This window comes from Lissotriton helveticus, chromosome 10 (genome assembly GCF_964261635.1).
Source record: "Lissotriton helveticus chromosome 10, aLisHel1.1, whole genome shotgun sequence".
NCBI classification, from domain to species: Eukaryota; Metazoa; Chordata; class Amphibia; order Caudata; family Salamandridae; genus Lissotriton; species Lissotriton helveticus.
In genome coordinates, this window is record NC_136071.1 from 1169382760 (window position 1) to 1169407118 (window position 24359).

The window sequence follows — 24359 nt, forward strand, 5'->3', positions numbered from 1 at the left end:
CTAATGGAACTCCATTGGCTCTCCTTGCTGATTTGTACCATCTTCAAAACCAGATGCATTATTTACTAAGCCATCGCTGCCAGCAGCACCGCTTATCTTGCAGACACGCTCACCATCTCTGGTGAATCTCTAATACCCACAGCCAGGAAACAATCAGATTGCAGACTACGAAGCGTAAAAAAGTAAAAACAAGGCAGCAGGCCTTCTCTATCTATCCTCCCAGCATCTGGAACAACATCCGAGTATCCACCAAGACTGTCCAACTCTTCTCCAATTTAGGAAAGAGGTGAAGATGCGTTTATTTAAAGACCATTACACCACTAACAGTCTATAATCCAGTTACCTTTCATATCACTCATTGATTATCAGCTTGTCTTTGACCCAGTACAGTGTTCCATTGTCTTTTGGCTAGATTTGCATTATAAAAATACCACATACATGCATGCATAGACAGATGTGAAAATGGACTGCAGTAACATACTTAGCAAAAACATGGGCTATAAAAATACAGTGTGAAAATGTGAAGTTTACATAAATACTTCCCAGAAAAAAAGTTAGACGTGTATTTAATTCCAGTTCGACACACTTCACACTAAGGGGAGAGAGGTCCTTGACTGGAAGTGAGTGAACGTGCTTGAGGGAAGAGAGGTCCTTGACTGGAAGTGAGTGAACGTGCTTGAGGAGAGAGAGATCCTTGACTGGAAGTGAGTGCACGTGCTTGAGGGGAGAGAGGTCCTTGACTGGAAGTGAGTGAACGTGCTTGAGTAGAGAGAGGCCCTTGACTGGAAGTGAGTGCAAGTGCTTGAGGGGAGAGAGGTCCTTGACTGGAAGTGAGTGCACGTGCTTGAGGGGAGAGAGGTCCTTGACTGGAAGTGAGTGCACGTGCTTGAGGGGCGAGAGGTCCTTGACTGGAAGTGAGTGAACGTGCTTGAGTAGAGAGAGGCCCTTAACTGGAAGTGAGTGCAAGTGCTTGAGGGGAGAGAGGTCCTTGACTGGAAGTGAGTGCACGTGCTTGAGGGGAGAGAGGACCTTGACTGGAAGTGAGTGAACATGCTTGAGGAGAGAGATGCCCTTGACTGAAAGTGAGCGCACGGACTTGAGTGCACGTGCTTGAGGGGAGAGAGGTCCTTGACTGGAAGTGAGTGAACGTGCTTGAGTAGAGAGAGGCCCTTAACTGGAAGTGAGTGCAAGTGCTTGAGGAGAGAGAGGTCATTGACTGAAAGTGAGTGCACGTGCTTGAGGGGAGAGAGGTCCTTGACTGGAAGTGAGTGCATGTGTTTGAGGGGAGAGAGGTCCTTGACTGGAAGTGAGTGCACATGCTTGAGGAGAGAGAGATCCTTGACTGGAAGTGAGTGCACGTGCTTGAGGGGAGAGAGGTCCTTGACTGGAAGTGAGTGAACGTGCTTGAGTAGAGAGAGGCCCTTAACTGGAAGTGAGTGCAAGTGCTTGAGGGGAGAGAGGTCCTTGACTGGAAGTGAGTGCACTTGCTTGAGGGGAGAGAGGTCCTTGACTGGAAGTGAGTGAACGTGCTTGAGTAGAGAGAGGCCCTTAACTGGAAGTGAGTGCAAGTGCTTGAGGGGAGAGAGGTCCTTGACTGGAAGTGAGTGCACGTGCTTGAGGGGAGAGAGGACCTTGACTGGAAGTGAGTGAACATGCTTGAGGAGAGAGATGCCCTTGACTGAAAGTGAGCGTACGGACTTGAGTGCACGTGCTTGAGGGGAGAGAGGTCCTTGACTGGAAGTGAATGCACGTGCTTGATGGGAGAGAGGTCCTTGACTGGAAGTGAGTGAACGTGCTTGAGTAGAGAGAGGCCCTTAACTGGAAGTGAGTGCACGTGCTTGAGGAGAGAGAGATCCTTAACTGGAAGTGAGTGCAGGCGCTGAAGGGGAGAGAGGTCCTTGACTGAAAGTGAGTGCACATGCTTGAGGAGAGAGAGGTCATTGACTGAAAGTGAGTGCACGTGCTTGAGGGGAGAGAGGTCCTTGACTGGAAGTGAGTGCATGTGTTTGAGGGGAGAGAGGCCCTTGACTGGAAGTGAGTGCACGTGCTTGAGGGGAGACAGGTCCTTGACTGGAAGTGTGTGCACGTGCTTGAGGGGAGAGAGGTCCTTGACTGGAAGTGAGTGCACGTGCTTGAGGGGAGAGAGGCCCCTGACTGAAAGTGAGTGCACGTGCTTGAGGGGAGAAAGGCCCTTGACTGGAAGTGAGCGCACATGCTTGAGGTTAGAGAGATCCTTGACTGGAAGTGAGTGCACGTGCTTGAGGGGAGAGAGGTCCTTGACTGAAAGTGAGTGCACATGCTTGAGGGGAGAGAGGTCCTTGACTGGAAGTGAGTGCACGTGCTTGAGGGGAGAGAGGTCCTTGACTGGAAGTGAGTGCACGTGCTTGAGGAGAGAGAGATCCTTAACTGGAAGTGAGTGCACGTGCCTGAGGGAAAAGAGGTCCTTGACTGGAAGTGAGTGCTCATGCTTGAGGGGAGAAAGGCCCTTAACTGGAAGTGAGTGCACATGTTTGAGGTTAGAGAGACCCTTGACTGGAAGTGAGTGCAGGTGCTTGAGGTTGGAGACCCTTGACTGGAAGTGAGTGCAGGCACTGGGGGGAGAGAATTTTCGTGAGACAGACTGGGACAGTACATGAATCGAACATAGAAAGCAACTGAAAGTGAGTGCACATGCTTGGGAGGGGGAGAGACATCCTTTACAGGAAGTGAGTGCACGTGCTTGAAGGGAGAGAGGCCCTTGACTGGAAGTGAGTGCACGTGCACTGGGGGGGGCGTAAGGGGGTGATTGAACAGCACAGAAGTCAAAAGGATCTAATTCCAGGAAAAAACGGTGGAGTTAAATTACTGCTTTGTTTTCATCGCTAATGTATCGGCTATTCCTGTTCATTGTATTAACTATGCTGTATTGCTGTAGGCGGTATAACATTACTCTAGTTTCAAATACTGCCGGCCGTAATTGCAGGCAGTGGTAGCAGTCACACTGGCGATACAAATTATTTTCTGCTGTTCAGCAGCTAAAGGTGGCACTTTTTTCTCGACCAACAGTAGTATTTTCCACAGCGGTAAACAAGCAAAAGTGTGAATTAAAAGGGGCGGCGATAGAAACCCGGTCATGATCGACGTGGCCCTGACACCCTCCCGTGCCTCGGCTACTTCTGGCTTTGACGGTATTTAGGATAAACTTGTTTCTGGCAATAAATGTCTGAGGGGCATATTATCAAGCAGGGCAATAGGCAATTATCGCCGCTTTAGCGGCCGATAAGCGGCGATAATTTTATCGCCCTATTAGCAAGCTGACGCTAACTGATGTTAGCGACAGCTTTTAGGCGATAGCGAGCGGTTTGGGGCCCGCTTTGCATGTCAGCGATGTTTATCGCTAATGACATGCAAAGTGGGCGTACCCAACCAGTTAGCGAATGAAAGCAGTCGCTAATGTCGCTATTGCCTATTAGCAAGGCAGGCGTAGCGATGGAAATATTCGCTCTAAGCGCGAATATCTCCAAATACTAACACCTGCCCAGACCAGTTGTTAGCCATGTTATCCAATGGGAGGTGGATAACATGGCTAAGAGCATTTCGTCGCTAATGCGTGAATATCGCTGCATTCTCAGCGATTTACGCATTTCGCCGCTATCGCTGGATATTTTAGTATAATGCAGAAAAACGTTGCTAATAGCATGTTTTCTCCGCTAACATATCCAGCGATAAAAAAAATGCGCTAAGCGCATTTTTTGCGATAAATATCGCTATTCCTTAGTAATATGCCCCTTTGTTTTTTTTAACTGGCTCCTCTTCCTTGAAATGAATACTGGTCTGGCGGTCATGTATTTACCTGGCGGTATTTTAACCGCCACCTGGATTCTGCAGCTTTTCCTGCTGCAATTGCAGCGTCGCGTCCACCCGAGGGTGGCATGTTCCCCTTCTGGAAAGGGACTGTCTTCCTGCCGCTGCATCTGCCAATAACTCTGGAATGAGGCCCTGGGGAGAGGCTGTGGAGACTGCGAGCGGAGAGTCTGTTAATGAGAGAGGAGCCTTCAAGGGACGGGGGCGCAGGCGAGTTACTGCACGTGACACCGGGCCAGATGCATGAACACACTTTCCCATAGACACAGAATGGGCAACACCCTTGGATGCATCCGGACCACAGTGCTTAAATTGTGCAGGTGGGGGCACAGCATTTGGTAGTGACAGGGGTGAACTCATAAGAAACACTTTAAGCACCTGAACATATGTATTTATTTTACAAATGGAGCACAGGGCTGTGAGCTCGAGAGCACACGGGCTCCAGGGGCTGAATACACAGCTGCAGGGGAACGAGGGAGGAAGGGGTTCACCGAGGAAGGGGCGGGGCCAGAGACTGCCGTAGGTAGGGTGAGGGAGCGAGTGGTGTCAAGAGGGCGTGAAGGGGAGGGCCCTGTGGCGAGGGGTGGGTTGAGGAAAGGCCCTGATGGCTGGAGCCGTCAGGGAGAGTAGGTGTGCGAATCCAAGAAGGGAAACGAAAAGCGGGCGGGAGTGACAGGGGGTGGAGGAGCGGGGAAGGGGGTGGATGGAAAGAGAGCCCACGAGAAAGGAGGGATACAGAATCTGTTGTGAGAAAGCGAGAGGGGGGGGCAGTGGAAGGCCGGGAGAGCCCGACAGGAACGGGGTCAGCAAGAGAAACAGTACGCTTTGGAAGGGTGGAGCCCTCCGGCTGAAATGCCGGCCCTGAATCCCAACCGAGGCCTCCTCCGTGTTTAAGCAAATTGTGTTATCTTGGTCTCCTGGTAAGGCCACGTGATACCTTTCCTTTATCTGCCAGATTCCGAGGTCGTACTACAATCAAGGCAGTATTACAAAGAGCATAATTAAAAATACATATGTAGTAATGTTTGTGGAGGGTGGCAAGTCTGGGGGGGAGGTGGGTGGAGCGGAGAAATCCGTTCTTGAGATTAGTCAGCAAAGTCATGTATAGTGCTTGATGCTGCCAAGTCATTTCATAGCGCTGGGGAGGACCTGGAACTGCCTGATCAAGTTAATGCCGTTTTATTATTCAGATCGGATGCCTTAATGCAAAGCAGAAATGCCCCCTTCCCGATTACACCAGGCCTCTAATAGCGTAGCTGCTTGTACCCACCTCTGATGACGTAGGCGCCTAGAAGCAGCCTCTAATGAAGAAGGTGGCATGCGCCCACCGCACAAGGAGCACTTTTCCATCCAGTGTATGGTGGTCGTGAATATATACCCCCTGTAGGGCCGCACGTGAGGGTGTCTGTGGGCGGGGCAGCACGCACACACGCACCTCACCCACAAAGCACTCCCTACAGAGACCGCCCCAGCAATCCCAACGCCCTACCACTTCAAAGAATTATTTCACCCAGAGTCAAGGCGTAAACAAAAAATGTCTAGGAAGCGAAATGTCACCATTCTTGGCGATTTCAATAAAGGCGTTATTCACTGGCGTAATTTAAAGACTTGTCTCAAAGATATCCAACAACCACAGACACGATGTGCCCCTCTCAAGCCTGGAGTGTGAAGGCCTGCATTGACATTACATAACAGGTGTATTTGTAAAGTGCACGATTACCCATAGGTGTCCTGGCGCTGAATAACAGATGGTTATTGTTACCCAACTCAATGGTACTCATTTTATCGACCTCAGATGGATGAAAGGCTGAGTGGACTCGCCGGAATTTGAACCTGTAACCATGAGGTCGAACACAGGCCCCTGCAGTAGACGCATTAGTCCACTGAGCCACCAGACCCGGCATTAAAGAAGTTAGAGAGAACAGCATAACACCAGTGAAGGTTTGGTATTGTTGTGAAAACGAAGCGAATGTCCCTCGATCCTGCGTAAATGGCGCAGTCGTCCCCTCCCTCCCCCATCTCTCGGGGCTGTAGTGTGGATGAGGTCTCGAAGGCGCTTCGCAATCGTGCGCATACCAGAGCAGCTGTTCGTAGCCACGAAGCTGATTGCAACTGGGCAGCGCGTGCATCTAGGGCCCGAGAGAGCATCAGGCTTGGCATCAAGTGTGCGTGGCTTGTGGGGAGGGCGGTGACGGGTGAGGGTGGAGGGCGAGGCGGTATCGTATGGGCAGAGGCAGGGTGGATTCTGAACCATAGAGCACTCGGGGTGCCTCCTCCGGTGAAGCATGGGAGGAAAGCATTCACTCTATCTGAGCTTTAAACAAATGCTCCCTGTTTTACCAAACGGTGTGATCCTCGACAAGCCGCTTCATTTCTCCTTGTCCATCGCTTTACTTCCTTGTCAGCCGCTAGTCGCGCTTTTAAACAGAGTAATCTATTTCTGAAGAGTTTTGCGCCTCTGGTCTCTGGCAGTGAGGTCGGGAGTTCCCACGCCGCGTGACACGCGCTCTGCACGGCCTTTATGTAACGCCGGCAGTGGCTGTCACGACAGCGCGCTGGGGTTAGTGGGAGCCATGCACACAGGAGCAGAGTCTGTACAGCCAGGGTAGGCGGCAATTTAGGATTCTGAGGGGTTCACGGGAGTCACCAATGGAGGAAACAAGGGTCATCATTGCAAGGTTCAGGGTCACCTTGAGAAGGGGCAAGGACCAGGTGTGATCGCCTCAGTCTGCCCTGGGCTTTCCAGGGTGCTGAAGCAGATCAGAGCCTTACAGCCAGCTGAGGGATCTCTCCATGGTGCTGAAGAAAACACAGCATTAAAGCCATGTCTGGGCTCTCTCCTCGGTGCTGAAGTACATCACACCGTTTAGACTAGCTCTGAGGCCTCTCCTGGGGGCTGCAGAACTTCATTGCATTAGATCCAGCCGTGTGATCTCTCCATGGTGTTGAACTACATCACTGCCTTAAAAACAGCTCTGGGGTCTCTTCTTGGTGCTGAAGTATGCCACAGTATGAGAGCCAGCTCTGGAACATGTCTGAGGTGCTGAAGCAGATCACAATTGTAAAGCTAGCTTTGGGATCTCTCCATGGTGCTGAAACACATGCCAGCATTAAGGTTTGTTCTGAGGCCTCCCCTTGGTGCTGAAGTACAGTGTTACATTAGATCCAGCCTTGGGATCTCTCCAGGGTGCTGACGTACATCACAGCATTAGATCCAGTCGTGGTATCTCTCCAGGGTGCTGAAGTGTATCACACCATTAAAGCCAGTTGAGCTATCTTTCCATGGCACTGAAACACGTCACATCATTAGAGCCAGCCGTGAGATCCACCCAGGGCGATGAAGTACATCACCCAATCAGTTCCAGACCTGAGATCCTTCCAGGGCCCTTTAAGCACGTGGCAGCATTAAAGCCAGCCATGGCATCTCTCCAGGGTGCTGATGTACACACCAACATAAAAGCCAACCGACTGATCTCTCCATGGTGCTGAAACACGTCATAGCATTAGATCCAGCCCTGAGATGCATCCAGGGTGCTGAAGTACATCACGGCATTAGATCCAGCCCTGAGATCGTTCCGGGATGTTTGAGTACATCACAGCATTAAAATCAGCTCTGGGATCTCTCCACAGTGTTGAATCAGATCAATCAATCAATCATCGTATTTATATAGCGCACTACACACCCAGAGGGTCTCAAGGCGCTGGGGGAGGGGGGGGGGAATCTGCTACTGCTCGAACAGATCACAGCATTAAAGCCAGCTCGGGGATCTGTTCGTGGTGCTGAAACACATGACAGCATTAAGGCTAGCTGTGAGACCTCTCCTGAGTGCTGAAGTTCATCACAGCAGTGATCTAACCGGGGGATCTCTCCAGGCTGCTGAGGTACATCACAGCATTAGATTCAGTTCTGGGATCATTCCGGGGTGCTGTAGTACATTACGGCATAAAAGCCTGTTGAGTGATCTGTCAATGGTGCTGTAATAACACGTCACATCATTAGATCCAGCCCAGAGATCCACCCAGGGTGTTGAAGTACATCGTAGCATTACAGCCAGCGGAGGGATCTCTCCAGGGTGCTGAAACAGATCACAGCATTGAAGCCAGGTCTGGGATCTCTCCAAGGTGCTGAAACAGATCACAGCATTGAAGCCAGGTCTGGGATCTCTCCAGGGTGCTGAAACAGATCACAGCATTGAAGCCAGGTCTGGGATCTCTCCAGGGTGCTGAAACAGATGACAGCATTGAAGCCAGGTCTGGGATCTCTCCAGGGTGCTGAAACAGATCACAGCATTGAAGCCAGGTCTGGGATCTCTCCAGGGTGCTGAAACAGATCACAGCATTGAAGTCAGGTCTGGGATCTCTCCAGGGTGCTGAAACAGATCACAGCATTGAAGCCAGGTCTGGGATCTCTCCAAGGTGCTGAAACAAATCACAGCATTGAAGCCAGGTCTGGGATCTCTCCAGGGTGCTGAAACAGATCACAGCATTGAAGCCAGGTCTGGGATCTCTCCAGGGTGCTGAAACAGATCACAGCATTGAAGCCAGGTCTGGGATCTCTCCAGGGTGCTGAAACAGATCACAGCATTGAAGCCAGGTCTCGGATCTCTCCAAGGTGCTGAAACAGATCACAGCATTGAAGTCAGGTTTGGGATCTCTCCGGGGTGCTGAAACAGATCACAGCATTGAAGCCAGGTCTGGGATCTCTCCAAGGTGCTGAAACAGATCACAGCATTGAAGCCAGGTCTGGGATCTCTCCAGGGTGCTGAAACACATCACAACATTGAAGCCAGGTCTGGGATCTCTCCAGGGTGCTGAAACACATCACAGCATTGAAGCCAGGTCTGGGATCTCTCCAGGGTGCTGAAACAGACCACAGCATTGAAGCCAGGTCTGGGATCTCTCCAGGGTGCTGAAACAGATCACAGCATTGAAGCCATGTCTGGGATCTCTCCAGGGTGCTGAACACACCACATCTCTAGGGCGGGAAACATCATTTACCACGAAGGCATTACCACTACTAACATTTACCACGTGACACTTACCACGCAGGGTGCCTTCCACGCAGGGTGCCTTCCACGACGTCTTTACCACGGGCTGGGGGGGAGATGTGGTATTCCTTCGAGTCGTTCTGCGTGGGCTTGGGGGGCAGAGGGGGGCTGGGGGGGGTCTCCCCGCCCAAAAATAACAAGCGGGGGCAGAGGGGGGCTGGGGGGGGTCTCCCCCCCAAAAAATAACAAGCAGTTTACTTAAAAAAAAAAAACGAACATAATTTTAAAAGAAAAAGGAAAGAGCCTCCCCCAAAGACGTGCCGTGTACGTCAAAAAAACAGTCCTTTTTTTATTTTGGTATACGTGTTTTGACGCTTGTTTCAATGGAGGATGGAAGTAAGGGCTCGTAGAGAAAGACGTGCAGGTAAGACGTTTCTAGGCGTAGTAAAATCCTACGTTGTAAATACCAGCGTGGTAAAGCCACTTGCGATGTAAAATTCGCGTGGTAAAGCCATGCGTGGTAATTGAAATCGTGGTATAATCATATATTCCTCTAGGGCAGCCCCCAGTTGTCCTCGGAACACGGAAAGAACGTACCACACCACGGAAGGTGTCAAACCCCGAGGGTCACCGGCTGCAGAGGTCACCCCCTCAAGGGTCATCGGCCTCAGGGGGTACCTGCATCAGTGTTCTCTGGGCTCCAAGGTCAATGGCTTGAGGAGTCAGGGGTCTTAGGAGCCATCCCCCTCAGCTGCCTCATGGGACTTTGGGTCACCGGCCGCAGAGTTTAACCGCTTCAGGGGCCACCGCCTCAGAGGACCGTGGCTCAGGAATCACTTGAGAGTTACAGGCCTACGGGGTACCCCGGGGTCGCCAGCCTCGGGCATCAGGAGCTTCAGGGTACCGCCTCAAGGCGCTGTGGTCCAGGAATCCGTGGTCAGGGAGTCACAGGGCTCAGGGTCCGAAAGCCCCAGGAGATGACAGCCCTCGGGTGGGGAGCTGAGGCCTCAGGGGTGACGGGGGTTCCAGAGCCTCGGAGGTCAGTGACCTCAGGGGCCACGAAGCCCAGGAACAGATGGTCTGGGAGCTGGGATGGCAGGTGTGGGGCGGGGGAGGTCCCCCTGGGGGTCTGCGGGGATCTGAATTGATGTTCGAAGAGACTCGAGTCTTGTTTCAGTTGTTTTGAAATACCGCGCACCCTACACGTGCGAGGCTCGTTGTGGTGAGACAGCCCGGTCCCTCCCAAACCAGGCGACGAAACTGGGAGGAGTGTTGTGTCTGGGAGACTCAACTACAGCCTCCCAAGTGGCACGCATGCACGCGCAGAGGCCAGGCGTGACACCTATGCTTCCAAGGGGTGTCAGCCTCCTCACAGTCTTCTGAAATCCTCCGGTGTGCCTCGGTGAGACCCCCGGAAGTACAAACTTTTAGACTTCTGCAGACGTACGATGGGGGTGCGTGCACCCCAGACGTTGCCCAGATCACGCTATCCCAGGAAGAAGTGGGCGTGAGGGCCCTCACGTCAATGCACCCGGAAGAAAGTTCACACATTGCCCAAGAAATACCTCGGCACTCACAGCTGCCCTGAGACCCTTCGAGGTCCCTGTTCGTCCATAAACGGGGGGGGCGGGGGGTGGGGGGCGGGGCTCGGCTACCCCCTGGTGCCCCATTGGGTAGGTGGGGGACCCTGCTGTGACTCGGTTCACCCATGGGTAGGAGAGGACCCGCTGAGGAAGAAATTCAAACCCCGCTCCCCTCGGTATCCCTCTGTGCAGGGAAGACTCTTCCCTCCCCCTCCTCGGAAGCAGGGGGGGTCCTGCTCCCTGTTATCACATATTCACGAGAAGGCCCCCTGTCCTTATGTGCACCCCCGTTCACATCTCACAGCAGAAAACACAGAGGTGCCCCACCCACGCACAAAACCAACCCTAGAGAAACACAAGGGAGACCCCACAAGCCCCACAAAACCGTCCCTTTCCCCGAAGGCAAGTATCCCTCAGTGGTACTAGAGGGAAATGTGTTCAGTCACGCCTCACACCCCACACCCCACGACCCTCCCCTCTCTCCCTGCAGAATCCTAAATGAGTACATGGAGTAGGCGCTTCTGTCACCCCCACGACACCCCGTGTCTCCACAAAGTTTCCACAAGCATTTCATTGTGGGGGAGGGGAGGGTCGTTCCAGATAGCCGTGGCAAAAGCAATAATCAATTGGTGGAGACCCCGGAACACTATCCCCCCCCCACCCCCCACCCCACGGCGCTAGAGAAAGTTCCAGGTAACTAGGGTGGCAGACAGGAAGGAAGGACTTACAGAGAAAGGGGGGGTCATAAGAAGTGTGCTCTTGAAGTCAGGGCGCTTGGGGAGTACATGAAGCAAGATGGGGGGGGTGCAGTGTAGATTTAAAGAGAGCGGCTTCTCGGTAAGGAGAGGTACTCATAACTTAAGGGAGCTCACAGGAGAGGGGGGCATTCCTAGAATAGGGGCATCTAGAAGGTAGGAGATGTAAAGGGTCTAAGTAAGGAAGTGTACAAGTGAAGAAACCGGGCTCTCGGGTGGTAAGGTGGTAAGCATCAAGACATTGGGTTCTCGGGGTATAATAAAGGGTATCACCACCTAAGGAGAGGCCCGTGGGGTAAGGCTATAGGCAGGAAGTAAGGGAAGGTTATTGAGGTGAGGGTGTATGTAGAAGTAAGGGAAGGCTATTGAGGTGAGGGTGTATGTAGGAGTAAGGGAAGGCTATTGAGGTGAGGGTGTATGTAGAAGTAAGGGAAGGCTATTGAGGTGAGGGTGTATGTAGAAGTAAGGGAAGGCTATTGAGGTGTGGGTGTATGTAGGAGTAAGGGAAGGCTATTGAGGTGTGGGTGTATGTAGAAGTAAGGGAAGGCTATTGAGGTGTGGGTGTATGTAGAAGTAAGGGAAGGCTATTGAGGTGAGGGTGTATGTAGAAGTAAGGGAAGGCTATTGAGGTGTGGGTGTATGTAGAAGTAAGGGACGGCTATTGAGGTGAGGGTGTATGTAGAAGTAAGGGACGGCTATTGAGGTGTGGGTGTATGTAGAAGTAAGGGACGGCTATTGAGGTGCGGGTTTATGTAGAAGTAAGAGAAGGCTATTGAGGTGAGGGTGTATGTAGAAGTAAGGGACGGCTATTGAGGTGTGGGTGTATGTAGAAGTAAGGGAAGGCTATTGAGGTGAGGGTGTATGTAGGAGTAAGGGAAGGCTATTGAGGTGTGGGTGTATGTAGAAGTAAGGGAAGGCTATTGAGGTGAGGGTGTATGTAGGAGTAAGGGAAGGCTATTGAGGTGTGGGTGTATGTAGGAGTAAGGGAAGGCTATTGAGGTGTGGGTGTATGTAGAAGTAAGGGAAGGCTATTGAGGTGAGGGTGTATGTGGAAGTAAGGGAAGGCTATTGAGGTGTGGGTGTATGTAGAAGTAAGGGACGGCTATTGAGGTGAGGGTGTATGTAGGAGTAAGGGAAGGCTATTGAGGTGTGGGTGTATGTAGAAGTAAGGGAAGGCTATTGAGGTGTGGGTGTATGTAGAAGTAAGGGACGGCTATTGAGGTGTGGGTGTATGTAGGAGTAAGGGAAGGCTATTGAGGTGTGGGTGTATGTAGAAGTAAGGGAAGGCTATTGAGGTGTGGGTGTATGTAGGAGTAAGGGAAGGCTATTGAGGTGTGGGTGTATGTAGGAGTAAGGGAAGGCTATTGAGGTGTGGGTGTATGTAGGAGTAAGGGAAGGCTATTGAGGTGTGGGTGTATGTAGAAGTAAGGGAAGGCTATTGAGGTGTGGGTGTATGTAGAAGTAAGGGAAGGCTATTGAGGTGTGGGTGTATGTAGAAGTAAGGGAAGGCTATTGAGGTGTGGGTGTATGTAGAAGTAAGGGACGGCTATTGAGGTGAGGGTGTATGTAGAAGTAAGGGACGGCTATTGAGGTGTGGGTGTATGTAGAAGTAAGGGAAGGCTATTGAGGTGTGGGTGTATGTAGGAGTAAGGGAAGGCTATTGAGGTGTGGGTGTATGTAGGAGTAAGGGAAGGCTATTGAGGTGTGGGTGTATGTAGAAGTAAGGGAAGGCTATTGAGGTGTGGGTGTATGTAGAAGTAAGGGAAGGCTATTGAGGTGAGGGTGTATGTAGGAGTAAGGGAAGGCTATTGAGGTGTGGGTGTATGTAGAAGTAAGGGAAGGCTATTGAGGTGTGGGTGTATGTAGAAGTAAGGGACGGCTATTGAGGTGTGGGTGTATGTAGGAGTAAGGGAAGGCTATTGAGGTGTGGGTGTATGTAGAAGTAAGGGAAGGCTATTGAGGTGTGGGTGTATGTAGGAGTAAGGGAAGGCTATTGAGGTGTGGGTGTATGTAGGAGTAAGGGAAGGCTATTGAGGTGTGGGTGTATGTAGAAGTAAGGGAAGGCTATTGAGGTGTGGGTGTATGTAGAAGTAAGGGAAGGCTATTGAGGTGAGGGTGTATGTAGGAGTAAGGGAAGGCTATTGAGGTGTGGGTGTATGTAGAAGTAAGGGAAGGCTATTGAGGTGTGGGTGTATGTAGAAGTAAGGGACGGCTATTGAGGTGTGGGTGTATGTAGAAGTAAGGGAAGGCTATTGAGGTGAGGGTGTATGTAGAAGTAAGGGACGGCTATTGAGGTGTGGGTGTATGTAGAAGTAAGGGACGGCTATTGAGGTGTGGGTGTATGTAGAAGTAAGGGAAGGCTATTGAGGTGTGGGTGTATGTAGAAGTAAGGGAAGGCTATTGAGGTGTGGGTGTATGTAGAAGTAAGGGAAGGCTATTGAGGTGAGGGTGTATGTAGAAGTAAGGGAAGGCTATTGAGGTGAGGGTGTATGTAGAAGTAAGGGACGGCTATTGAGGTGTGGGTGTATGTAGGAGTAAGGGACGGCTATTGAGGTGTGGGTGTATGTAGAAGTAAGGGAAGGCTATTGAGGTGAGGGTGTATGTAGAAGTAAGGGAAGGCTATTGAGGTGTGGGTGTATGTAGGAGTAAGTGAAGGCTCGTGAGGTAAAGGTGTATGTGGAAGTAAGGGAAGGCTCATTAGGTAAAGGTGTATGTGGAAGTAAGGGAAGGCTCGCGAGGTGAGGGTGGATGTAGAAGTTAGGGCAGGTTCGTGGAGTAAGCGGGTACGCATGAAACAAGGGGTACTAAGAAGGGATGGGCACTCCTGACTCAACGAAGCTGTGTGGAGGTGCGGGGATACTCATGGAGTGCGGGAGGTCTCGGAGGCAGGGAGGCGCCAAAAGACCAAGGAACTCTCGTGAGGTAAGCATGAGGCCATGGGCTCCTCGTGGCGAGTGGAGTCCGGCTGAAGTAAGGGAACACTCATAGGTAGAGTAGAGTGAAGTGCGGCGCTCTAGGAAGGCAAGCGCAACTCATGAAGAAAGCAAACACTCCGGAGGTCAGGGGTACTCACGTGTGCCGTCAAAGCGGGTGGCAATGGTGTCCAGGAAGGTGTTCTGGGGTGCCAGCAGTCCCTTCATCACAGGCATGGTTCCAGCTTCCCCACAGAGACCCCATCAAACTCAGCCGGGGTAAGGGGTGAGGGAGAAAGGGGGTCCGCGAGATCTCGGCGCTCCGCGGGCCAGGGGGGCGCGCTCCGGACAGCCCACACTCTTCTCTGCGCGGCCTCCACCTTAGATTTGTGCAAGAGACCCCCGCTCAGGACTGAGTAAAGGTCCCCACATCAGGGCTGTGCAATGAGCCACTCCTCGGGGCAGTGCAAGGGGCCCCCACTCAGGGCTGTGCGAGGGGCCACTCCTCCGGGCAGTGCAAGGGGCCCCACAACGGGACTGTGCAATGAACCACTCTTCAGGGCAGTACCAGGGCCCCCTCCTCAGGGCTGTGCAATGGCCCCCTCTTCGGGGCTGTGCAAGGGGCCCCTCCACAGGGCTGCGCAAGGGCCACTCCTCGGAGGTGTGCACGGGGCCTCTCCTGGGGTTGTGCACGAGGTCCCTCTTCTTGAGCCCTCCTCGGGTGAGCACAGCACCCCTCCTTAGGGTTGTATACGGTACTCTTCCTCGGGGCAGTATGCAGGCCACTTCTCGGGGTGCTTCCGTTCCGTGGCCCCTCCTTAGGGTAGTATACGTAGCCTCTCGTTGGAGCTGCACACGGGGCCCCCCTTCGTGTTCCCCCGGCCCCCTTTAAGGTTGCATGCGAGGCCACTCTTTAGAATTGCGCACGGGCCCCGTCCTTGGGTGTTTACGGTACCACTCCCCCGGCGTGTATTCCGGAGGGCTCCTTAGGGTTCCGTACGCGCCTCCATAGGGTTGTGATCCGGACCCCCCTCAGCTGTGCGCGGTTTCCATCCTCGGGATTGGACGGGACCCGCTTTCATTCACCAGGGCTGTGCAGGTGTACGACCCCGAGGCAGCGCTGCGTGCGGAATCCCCCTCAGCGGTGTCCACCCCCCGCACAGTGGGCGTGCCCGCAGCTCCCCAGCTGTGCAGGACACCCCTCCGGCGATCTGCAATCAATTCCTTTCGGCTGTGTGCACAAGAACCTTCTAAGCGCTTTGCAGTGCGCCTTTGGTAAAGGTGTGCGCGGGACCCCTCGAAAGTGACACCCACGGGACCCGGCCTCTCCTCTGCACCGGGCGCCTTCTTTGGTCTGTGAACGGGGGCCACCTCTGGCTGTGCACGAAATGCCTCCTCGTGTCTGCGCGCGAATGGTCAGGAAGCCTTTCTCTGGTAGTCAATGGGCCCCCCTCGGCTGCGCAAGGGGCCACTCATTGGAAGTGTGCACGGAACCCCCTTCTCTGGGGACCCCACCTGGGGCTGTGCGCGCCTTGGGTCCGTGCACTCAACCTCTCCTCAACTGTGCACCGGACCCCTCCTGGGCTGTGCGCGCCTTGGGTCCGTGCACTCAACCTCTCCTCAACAGTGCACTGGACCCCTCCTGGGCTGTGCGCGCCTTGGATCCGTGCACTGAACCTCTCCTCAGCTGTGCACTGGACCCCACCTGGGGCTGTGCGCGCCTTGGGTCCGCGCACGGAACCTCTCCTCAACTGTGCACTGCACCCCTCCTGGGGCTGTGCGCGCCTTGGGTCCGTGCACTCAACCTCTCCTCAACCGTGCACTGCACCCCTCCTGGCCTGTGCGCGCCTTGGGTCCGTGCACTGAAGCCCTCCTCAGCTGTGCACCGGACCCCTCCTGGGGCTGTGCGCGCCTTGGATCCGTGCACTCAACCTCTCCTCATCTGTGCACCGGACCCCTTCTTGAGACCATACCAGCGGAGCCTTCCTCGGCAGCACTCTTCTTGGCTTTCCTTCCCCAGTCCAGTTACGCACGGCTCTGCGCGGGATCCCTCCTCAGGGCTGTGCACGGGGCCCCTACTCCGCGGTATGCGCGAGAAGCCTCCTCACCACTATGTACTGTTCCTATCTCCAGCCTCTGCACTGGACCACTCCTGGGGGCTGTGCACGGGACCCCGCCTCAGGGCTGTGCGTGGCACCTCTCCTCAGGGTGCGGGACCCCTCCTCAGGGCTGTGCGTGGCACCCCTCCTCAGGGTGCGGGACCCCTCCACTGGGCTTTGCGTGGGTACCCTCCTCGCGGCCCCTCCTCTGTCTCCACGGCTCTGCACGGGACCCCTCCTGGGGGCTGTCCACGGAACCCCCCTCAGGGCTGTGCACGGGACCCCGCCTCAGGGCTGTGCACGGGACCCCTCCACTGGGCTTTGCGCGGGTACCCTCCTCGCGGCCCCCTCCCCTGTCTCCACGGCTCTGCACGGGACCCCTCCTGGGGGCTGTGCACGGGACCCTCCTGCGCGGACCCGGGTCCGCTCGGCTCTGCACGGGAGGGCAGCGCGGGGCTCTGTGTGCGCGAGGCAGCGCCGGGCTCCTGAGCGCGCTCCCGGGGGCAGGCTGCGGGCGCGCGCCAGGGAGCAGCAGCCATAGGAGAGCGGGGCAGGAGCCTGGGCAGAGAGCTGGCGAGCAGGCGGAGGGAGAGCTGGGCATGGCGAAGGGGAGGCACTGTGGGGAGAGAGCAGAGAAACAAAAGGATAGATTTATCGAGACAAAAGAGAAGAAAGAAAGAGAAAGAGTGAGAGGGAAAAGGAGGAGTGGAAGAGACACAGAGAACAAAGGAGAGAGAAGAAGAGAGAGAGTAAGGAAGAAAAGGAGGGCAGGGGACAGGGAAGACGGTGCGAGACGGGGGGGACAGGTGAGACGGGGAGATCAGGTGAGACAGGGGGAGCAGGTGAGACAGGGGGAGCAGGTGAGACAAGGAGACAAAAGAACTGTCAAAAAGAACAGTGAGTAGAAGAAACAGAGAGAGAACAAAGAAGACAGAAGGAGGGAGAGAGTAAGGACGACAGAAGGAGAGCAGGGGATAGGGAAGAGGAGGAGAGACGGGGTAGGTGAGACAGAGAAAACAATTGTTAAAAAGAACAGTAAATAGAAGAGACACAGGGAAGAAATGAGACAGAAGGGGTGGGAGTAGGGAAGAAAGAAGGAGAGCAGGGGACAGGGTAAAGGAGGAGAGACAGGGGGAACAGGTGAGACAGGGAGAGCAGGGGACAGGGAAGAGCAGGAGAGACATGGGAACAGGTGAGAAAGAGAACAGAACTGTCAAAAAGATCAGAGAGTAGAAGAGACACAGGGAAACAATGAGACAGAAGGCGGGAGAGTATGGAAGAAGGAGAGCAGGGGACAGGGAAGAGCAGGAGAGACAGAGAAATAAACTGTCATAGAAGAATAGTTAGCAGTGTTTTAAATGGATATATAGAAGTGCTGGTACTCGCCAGCCAGAGTACCTGTTGGCTCTTGTAAAGTGCCGGTACTCTTTCATTAAATGCATTGATGCAATGCTGAGAAGTGCCGTACTCTCGCATTAAATACATTGCAGCAGGGCTGAGAAGTGCCAGTATTCTCCCATTAAATGTATTGCAGCACTTCTGAAAAGTGCTGGTACTCTCCCATTAAATGTATTGCAGCAGTGCTGAGAAGTGTCAGCAGTCTTCCATTAAATGTATTGCACTACTGCTGAGAAATGCTGGTACTCTCCCATTAAATGTGTTACAGCAGTGCTGAGAAGTGCCGGTACTCTCCTATTAAATGTATTGCAGCAGTGCTGAGAAGTGCCGGTACTCTCCTATTAAATGTATTACAGCAGTGCTGAGAAGTGCAGGTACTCTCCCAATAAATGTATTGCAGCAGTGCTGAGAAGTGCCAGTACTCTCCCATTAAATGTATTGCAGCAGTGCTGTGAAGTGCTGGTACTCTCGCATTAAATATACTGCAGCAGCGCTGAGAAATGTCGGCAGTCTCCCATTAAATGTATTGCACTACTGCTGAGAAGTGCCAGTACTCTCCCATTAAATGTGTTACAGCAGCGCTGAGAAGTGCTGGTACTCTCCCATTAAATGTATTGCAGCAGTGCTGAGAAGTGCAGGTACTCTCCCATTAAATGTATTGCAGAATGCTGAGAAGTGCAGGTACTCTCCCATTAAATGTATTGCAGAATGCTGAGAAGTGCAGGTACTCTCCCATTAAATGTATTGCAGCAATGCTGAGAAGTGCTGGTACTCTCCCATTAAATGCATTGCAGCAGTGCTGAGAAGTGCAGATACTCTCCCACTAAATGTATTGCAGAATGCTGAGAAGTGCAGGTACTCTCCCATTAAATGCATTCCAGCGGTGCTGAGAAGTGTCAGTACTCTCCTATTAGATGTATTGCAGCAGTGCTGAGCAGTGCAGGTACTCTCCTATTAAATGAATTGCAGCAGTGCTGAGAAGTGCTGGTACTCTCCCATTAAATGCATTGCAGCAGTGCTGAGAAGTGCAGATACTCTCCCATTAAATGTATTGTAGAATGCTGAGAAGTGCAGATACTCTCCCATTAAATCTATTGCAGAATGCTGAGAAGTGCAGGTACTCTCCCATTAAATGTATTGCAGAATGCTGAGAAGTGCAGATACTCTCCCATTAAATCTATTGCAGAATGCTGAGAAGTGCAGGTACTCTCCCATTAAATGTATTGCAGAATGCTGAGAAGTGCAGATACTCTCCCATTAAATGTATTGCAGAATGCTGAGAAGTGCAGATACTCTCCCATTAAATGTATTGCAGAATGCTGAGAAGTGCTGGTACTCTCCCATTAACTGTATTGCAGCAGTGCTGAGAAGTACATGAACTCTTCATTTCAAATTAAAGAAGTGCAGGTACTCAGTGCCAGATAGAACCTGCCCATTTAATGCATTGAGAGTGAGTGGGGAAAATAGGGAACAGGTATGAGCAGGAGACACAGGCAGATCAGGTGAGACTTAGGGATTACAAGAGACAAAGAGGGGTAGTGGTGGAATCAGGGGACTGGGAACAACAGGAGCGTCAGGGAGACAAGGAGAGAAGGAGACACAGAGCAGGAGTAGGGAAAGCATAAGAAAGGGGAGACAGCAGACGTGATGGGGAGATGTGGGACAGGGAAGAACGGGAGAGACAGGGAGAGCAGGCGAGACAGAGAAAAACCACGATCATAGAAAAAGAGGAAACAGGGAAGACAAAAGTGTAGTAGGGGAGATGGGACAGAATAGGGCGGGAAAGACAAGGAGAGCAGGTGAGACATAGGCAAAACAAGGGATACAGAAGGAGAGACAGAGCAAGAGTAGGGAAGAAAGAGGTGTAGTAGGGATATGACAGGGAAGAACAGGAGAGACGGATGGAGTGCAGGTAAAATTTAGGAAAGACAAAAGAAGGAAGGAGAGACTGATGGAGAGTACCGTGGACATATAGAGAACAAAGGACAGAGAAGAGCATGAAAAACAAAGGAAGACCAGGAAAGAAAGTGAACAAGAATGATAGAGAGAGCGAGCAGAGGAGACAGAGACAAAGCAAAGGAGACAGGGACAGCAAAGGAGAGTTATAGAATGGACAGTGAGGGAGACAAAGGGAGAGCAGAGGGGACAGAGGGGGAGCAGAGGAGACAGAGACAAAGCAAAGAAGATTGAGGAAAAGCAAGGAAGAGCTAGAGATCAGGGGAGAGGAAGGGGAGGCAATGCGTACGGGGAGCAAGGGCAGCAAATGAAAGTAAGGAAGACAGAGGAAGAACAGGGAGACAGAGGAAGGGCAGGGGAGACAAAGACACAGCAACGGGGAGCAATAAATATCAAGGGCGACAAAAGAAAAATAGGGTTGTGGGGAGATCAGGAGAGAGAGGAATATCAATGGAAACAGAGGAAAGCAAGGGAGACAGAGAGAAATCAGGGGAGACAGAGGTACAGCAAGGGGGAGCAATGAATCACAAGTTGTCTGACACAATATCGAAACCAAAAATATTGAGCTACAGAAATACTGTGTTCAAAATATCGATCACAAAATGATAGTTTTTATATACATATATTGGTAATGACAAAAATATCTAAAAAAATATCGTTTTACACTAATATTGAAAAATATAAATAAAATTAAGGGGCATATTACCAACAACTAGCGATAATTATCGCTATGTTGGCTTAGCGGCAGTAAATTTATCGCCGTGTTGCGGCGATTTTTACCGCTTAGGAGCCTTGCTATTATCAAGGATTATCTCCTAAGCGATAAAAATCGGCCGAAATGCATGAATATCGCTGTAAAGTCATCGATATTCATGCATTACCGAGCTAATGCTCTTAGCCATGTTATCCACCTCCCATTGGATAACATGGCTAAGAACTGCTCAGGGCAGGTGTTAGCTTTTGGAGATATTCGCGCTTAGCGCAAATATCTCCAAAGGTTGGTAATAGGAGATAGCGATGTTAGCGACTATTTCCAGTCGCTAACATCTTGGCACACCCACTTTGCATGTCATTAGTGATAAATATCTCTGACATGCAAAGCGGGGCCCAAGATGGTCGCTATCTCCTACTAGCTGTCGCTAACTGGTGTTAGCGACAGCTAGGTAATAGGGAGATCATTTTATCTCCGCTTTCTTGGCTTTTAAAGCCAAAAAAGTGGAGATAAATCTCTTGATAATATGCCCCATAGTTTTTAACTATATATGTAGTTTAAATAAGTAAAACATAAATATTTAACATATAACATTAATATAATGCAAATTTAATATGTTAAATAATATTTAAAATTCTATATAAATATTTACTATAAACACACACAAATATATCAAAGTGTGTGTTTTTATATACACATATTTGTAAAGTAAAACTATTAAAAACATTTTTTAACTTACATTATCATTTTATAATTGTTTTTAAATATATATTTATATATATATAAATATATTTGTTTTTTACATTCACACAACAAAGTACAAGAAATAAACTGCAAAAAACCTAGAATAATTCCAAACTAATTATACATAACATTAAAACATTATATACATTTGTTTAAACTAAAACTATCCTAAATATTACATACATTTATATATACTGAACATATAAAATTAAATACACAAACACATATATCTTTAAAAAATAATAATAACAAATGTTACTGTATAAATAATAAATATACTATTCCCACTTGAATTGATACAGCAGAAGAGAAAGCGCTAAATTCAGGAGAGGTAAAATTTACTATTCCACTTCCAGTCTGTGCAACAGTTGGGGAAGTGTTGAATGCTAAAGTGGTAAAATTTACTATTCCAACTGCAGTTGTTGCAACAGGAGGGGAAGTGTTGGACTCAGAAGAGGTGAACTGAAGATTTTGGTCTGAGGGTCCTTTATTTATCCCTGATGCCCACTTTGAGGTACGAGAAGGTTCTGGAGGTTAACACCCACAGGGCTGTTTGGAATTTCAGGCATCCCTACCCTGACCCCAGCTTTCCTGTGGCCACAATATACTAGTGTCAATCCCTGTGCGAGTGTGATCAGACAGGGCTGTTGTGGTATGCATGTGTGGTGGTGACAACTCTTCCCCCTCATCATCAGAAACGGCCCATCCTGCTAACATCTGTGTCCCTTTGTTTCCCTGTCTCGGACTAAGGCAGAAATACCAATTGCCAGTTTCACCTAGTCATGTGACCCATGATACAGTCATCAGACACCTGGACCCATATGTATCAAGGGTTTGTATCCCCCTTGCACCATGCAATGGGGGCGCAAGGGTGACGCAAAACCTAAGTGATATTTACTAAGCCACCTTGCATGGCCCTGCATAGCATGATAAATCTAGTGTAATGCAAAGCAGCACATTTCACTGCATCGCATTATACTGACCCACGGAGTCGGTCCATGGGTGGAGTGTGGGTCTTCCTATGCATCCACCCATGAATTTTGGCGCATTCCCCGGTTTACCATTAGTGGTAGACCTGGGAATGCGTCAAAATATTACATCTTCCGAGGTGAGGCGCAACGAGGTGGAATATTTGTATTTCTCCTTGTTTTTTCCATTTTCTATGTGTGCAGCATCATGCAGCACGCATAGAAAGAGGAAATGCTACTCTGGATTGGTTTTGTGCAGCAAGGTGACCCTTCCTGCACAAAAACAATCCTGCCTACAACACAGACACCTTTGCACCATGATGCAAGGGTACCTGCATTGGGGCTAGGCAGCCAAAAGTGCACCAGTGCTAGGAAAGGACAGTAATGCACTAATGGTAAATACGGAGTATTCCTGCCCTTTCATACAGCGCAGCACAACAAGGCGGTTTGCTGCGTTACATGAAAGATTGAAAAATCTGCCCCTGAATGGTTAGGACCAGAAAATATTAACTTTCAAAAAGTGGCATTTTCAGAATGGTTTGTTAAAATCTAGGTTTACCATTAAAGAGGGTTTTATATTGCATTTCTTTAGGTACCAAACTGGACATTCCTACTTGCTTCCAATTGAAAGCTATCACCTACTAAATGTAATAGGTTAACCCAATGTTATCAAATGGGAGAGGTGAGCCTTGCGGTAGTGAAAAACTAATTTAAGAGTTTTTCACTATCAGGACATGTAAAAGTTAAAAGTACATGTCTAACTTTTTAAATGTACTGCACCCTGCTCTATGGGCTATTTAGGGCCTTCTCTAGGGGTGACTTATGTGTATTAAAAAGGAAGGTTTAAGCTTGGTAAAACATTTATTTTGCCAGGTCAGAACGGCATTTAAAATTGCACACACAGGCTTCAATGACAGGCCATGTTTAACTGACTACTTAAATCGGTGGCACAATCAGTGGCCCACTAGTAGCATTTAATTTACATGCCCTGGGTACATGTAGTACCACTTTACTGGGGACTTACAAGTAAATTATTTGTGCCAAATAGGTATAGGTCAATTTTACCATGTTTAAGGCGTGAGCGCAGGCACTTTAACACTGCTGAGCAGTGGTAATGTGAACAGAGTCCTAAAGTCAGCAAAAATGAGATCCGCAAAAATGGAGGAGGAAAGTAAAACGTTTGGTAGAACACCACCCTAAGGCTGTCAGGTCTAACAAGAGCCAAATCTTCATTTTTTTCAAAATTCAAGAGGAATTATGCACTGGGAGCAGAAAATGTGTAGGCGTGTGCGAGAGCCAACTGGAGAGGCTTCAGGCAGGGCATAGTGCCACAACCAGGTGTCAAACCTTTACGGTCCTGATGCACAGAGAGGTAATGATTTTAAGTTATCTATTGCCAGAAGGTTTTCCACTATTTTGTTATCTGTGCTGATGAGAGATCGGGCGATATGAAGGGCAATGGACTGTGGCCTAACTGGGCTTTCATAGGACAGAGATAACAGCACAGATCCTGTAAAAAAGCAGAAATATGGAAGAAAAATATATTTGGCATTACAAAGGTCATACCACTCCCAGAAAACACCATAGTAAAAATTAAAAACTAGATAAAGTTCTGTGACCACTAGCAGGTCAAACCACCTCTTATGGGACTCAATTAACATGATGGGAACATGGCAGGACATTTAAGAGAATATAACTGATAACCACAGGGCTCCTACCCACCCTGGGACTTCAGAAGATACAAAAATGGAAACCACCCACTACTCTGTAACCCTCCCAGAACCCAAGCAGAATCCCTATTCACTGGAAAGAAAATCTGGGGTTATCAGTGTCCATATCAGTGCCCATACCCCCTGGCTCCATTAAATGCCCATCTACAGTAGCAGAGATGAGGAAAATGTATGCGGGTACCCCAGGAACTCTGTTCCTTCAATGATTCAAAAAGTCACTATGGAAAAATAGCAGAAAATATATATTGTCACACAAGGCTACCCGAAGATGCCTGAAGCCCTAGAAAATTAAACATAATTCAGGAAATAACTGTGACTCCCTTCCTTTCAGGATCCCAGCAACAACAATCTGCAAAATATGAAAACTTAAGAATGCTATATTAGCCCACCATACAGCCACACACAGGAAGCCAGTGGATGCCCAGGAAAAGGATAGAAAAGTCAAGGAAAATATTTGTTGCCATTCTTTTGTTTTTACCACTTAGAGGGACAACACACACCTATTAAAAAAGACAGAATAATTAGGGAAAATTGAATTGATCTTCTCGCATTTTTTTACCACCACTCCTGGACACATTCAGACAATATACTGTAAAAAGTGTGGAACAATTTAGGAACATATCATTGGCAACCCCATGGCACAAACCCCTCCCAGAACATCAGCAGACATC

At 50.3% G+C, this 24359-nt stretch overlaps 1 protein-coding gene across 1 annotated transcript in view; it reads right to left on the reverse strand.

Moving 5' to 3' along the window:
* Positions 1-14318, reverse strand: part of KCNH8 (potassium voltage-gated channel subfamily H member 8) — a 938852-nt gene extending 924534 nt beyond the window's left edge. The window contains exon 1 of the mRNA XM_078662854.1: positions 14243-14318. Coding sequence (XP_078518980.1) covers positions 14243-14318 — 76 coding nt within the window. The remainder of the gene's footprint in view (positions 1-14242) is intronic.
* Between the last annotated feature and the right edge of the window lie 10041 nt (positions 14319-24359).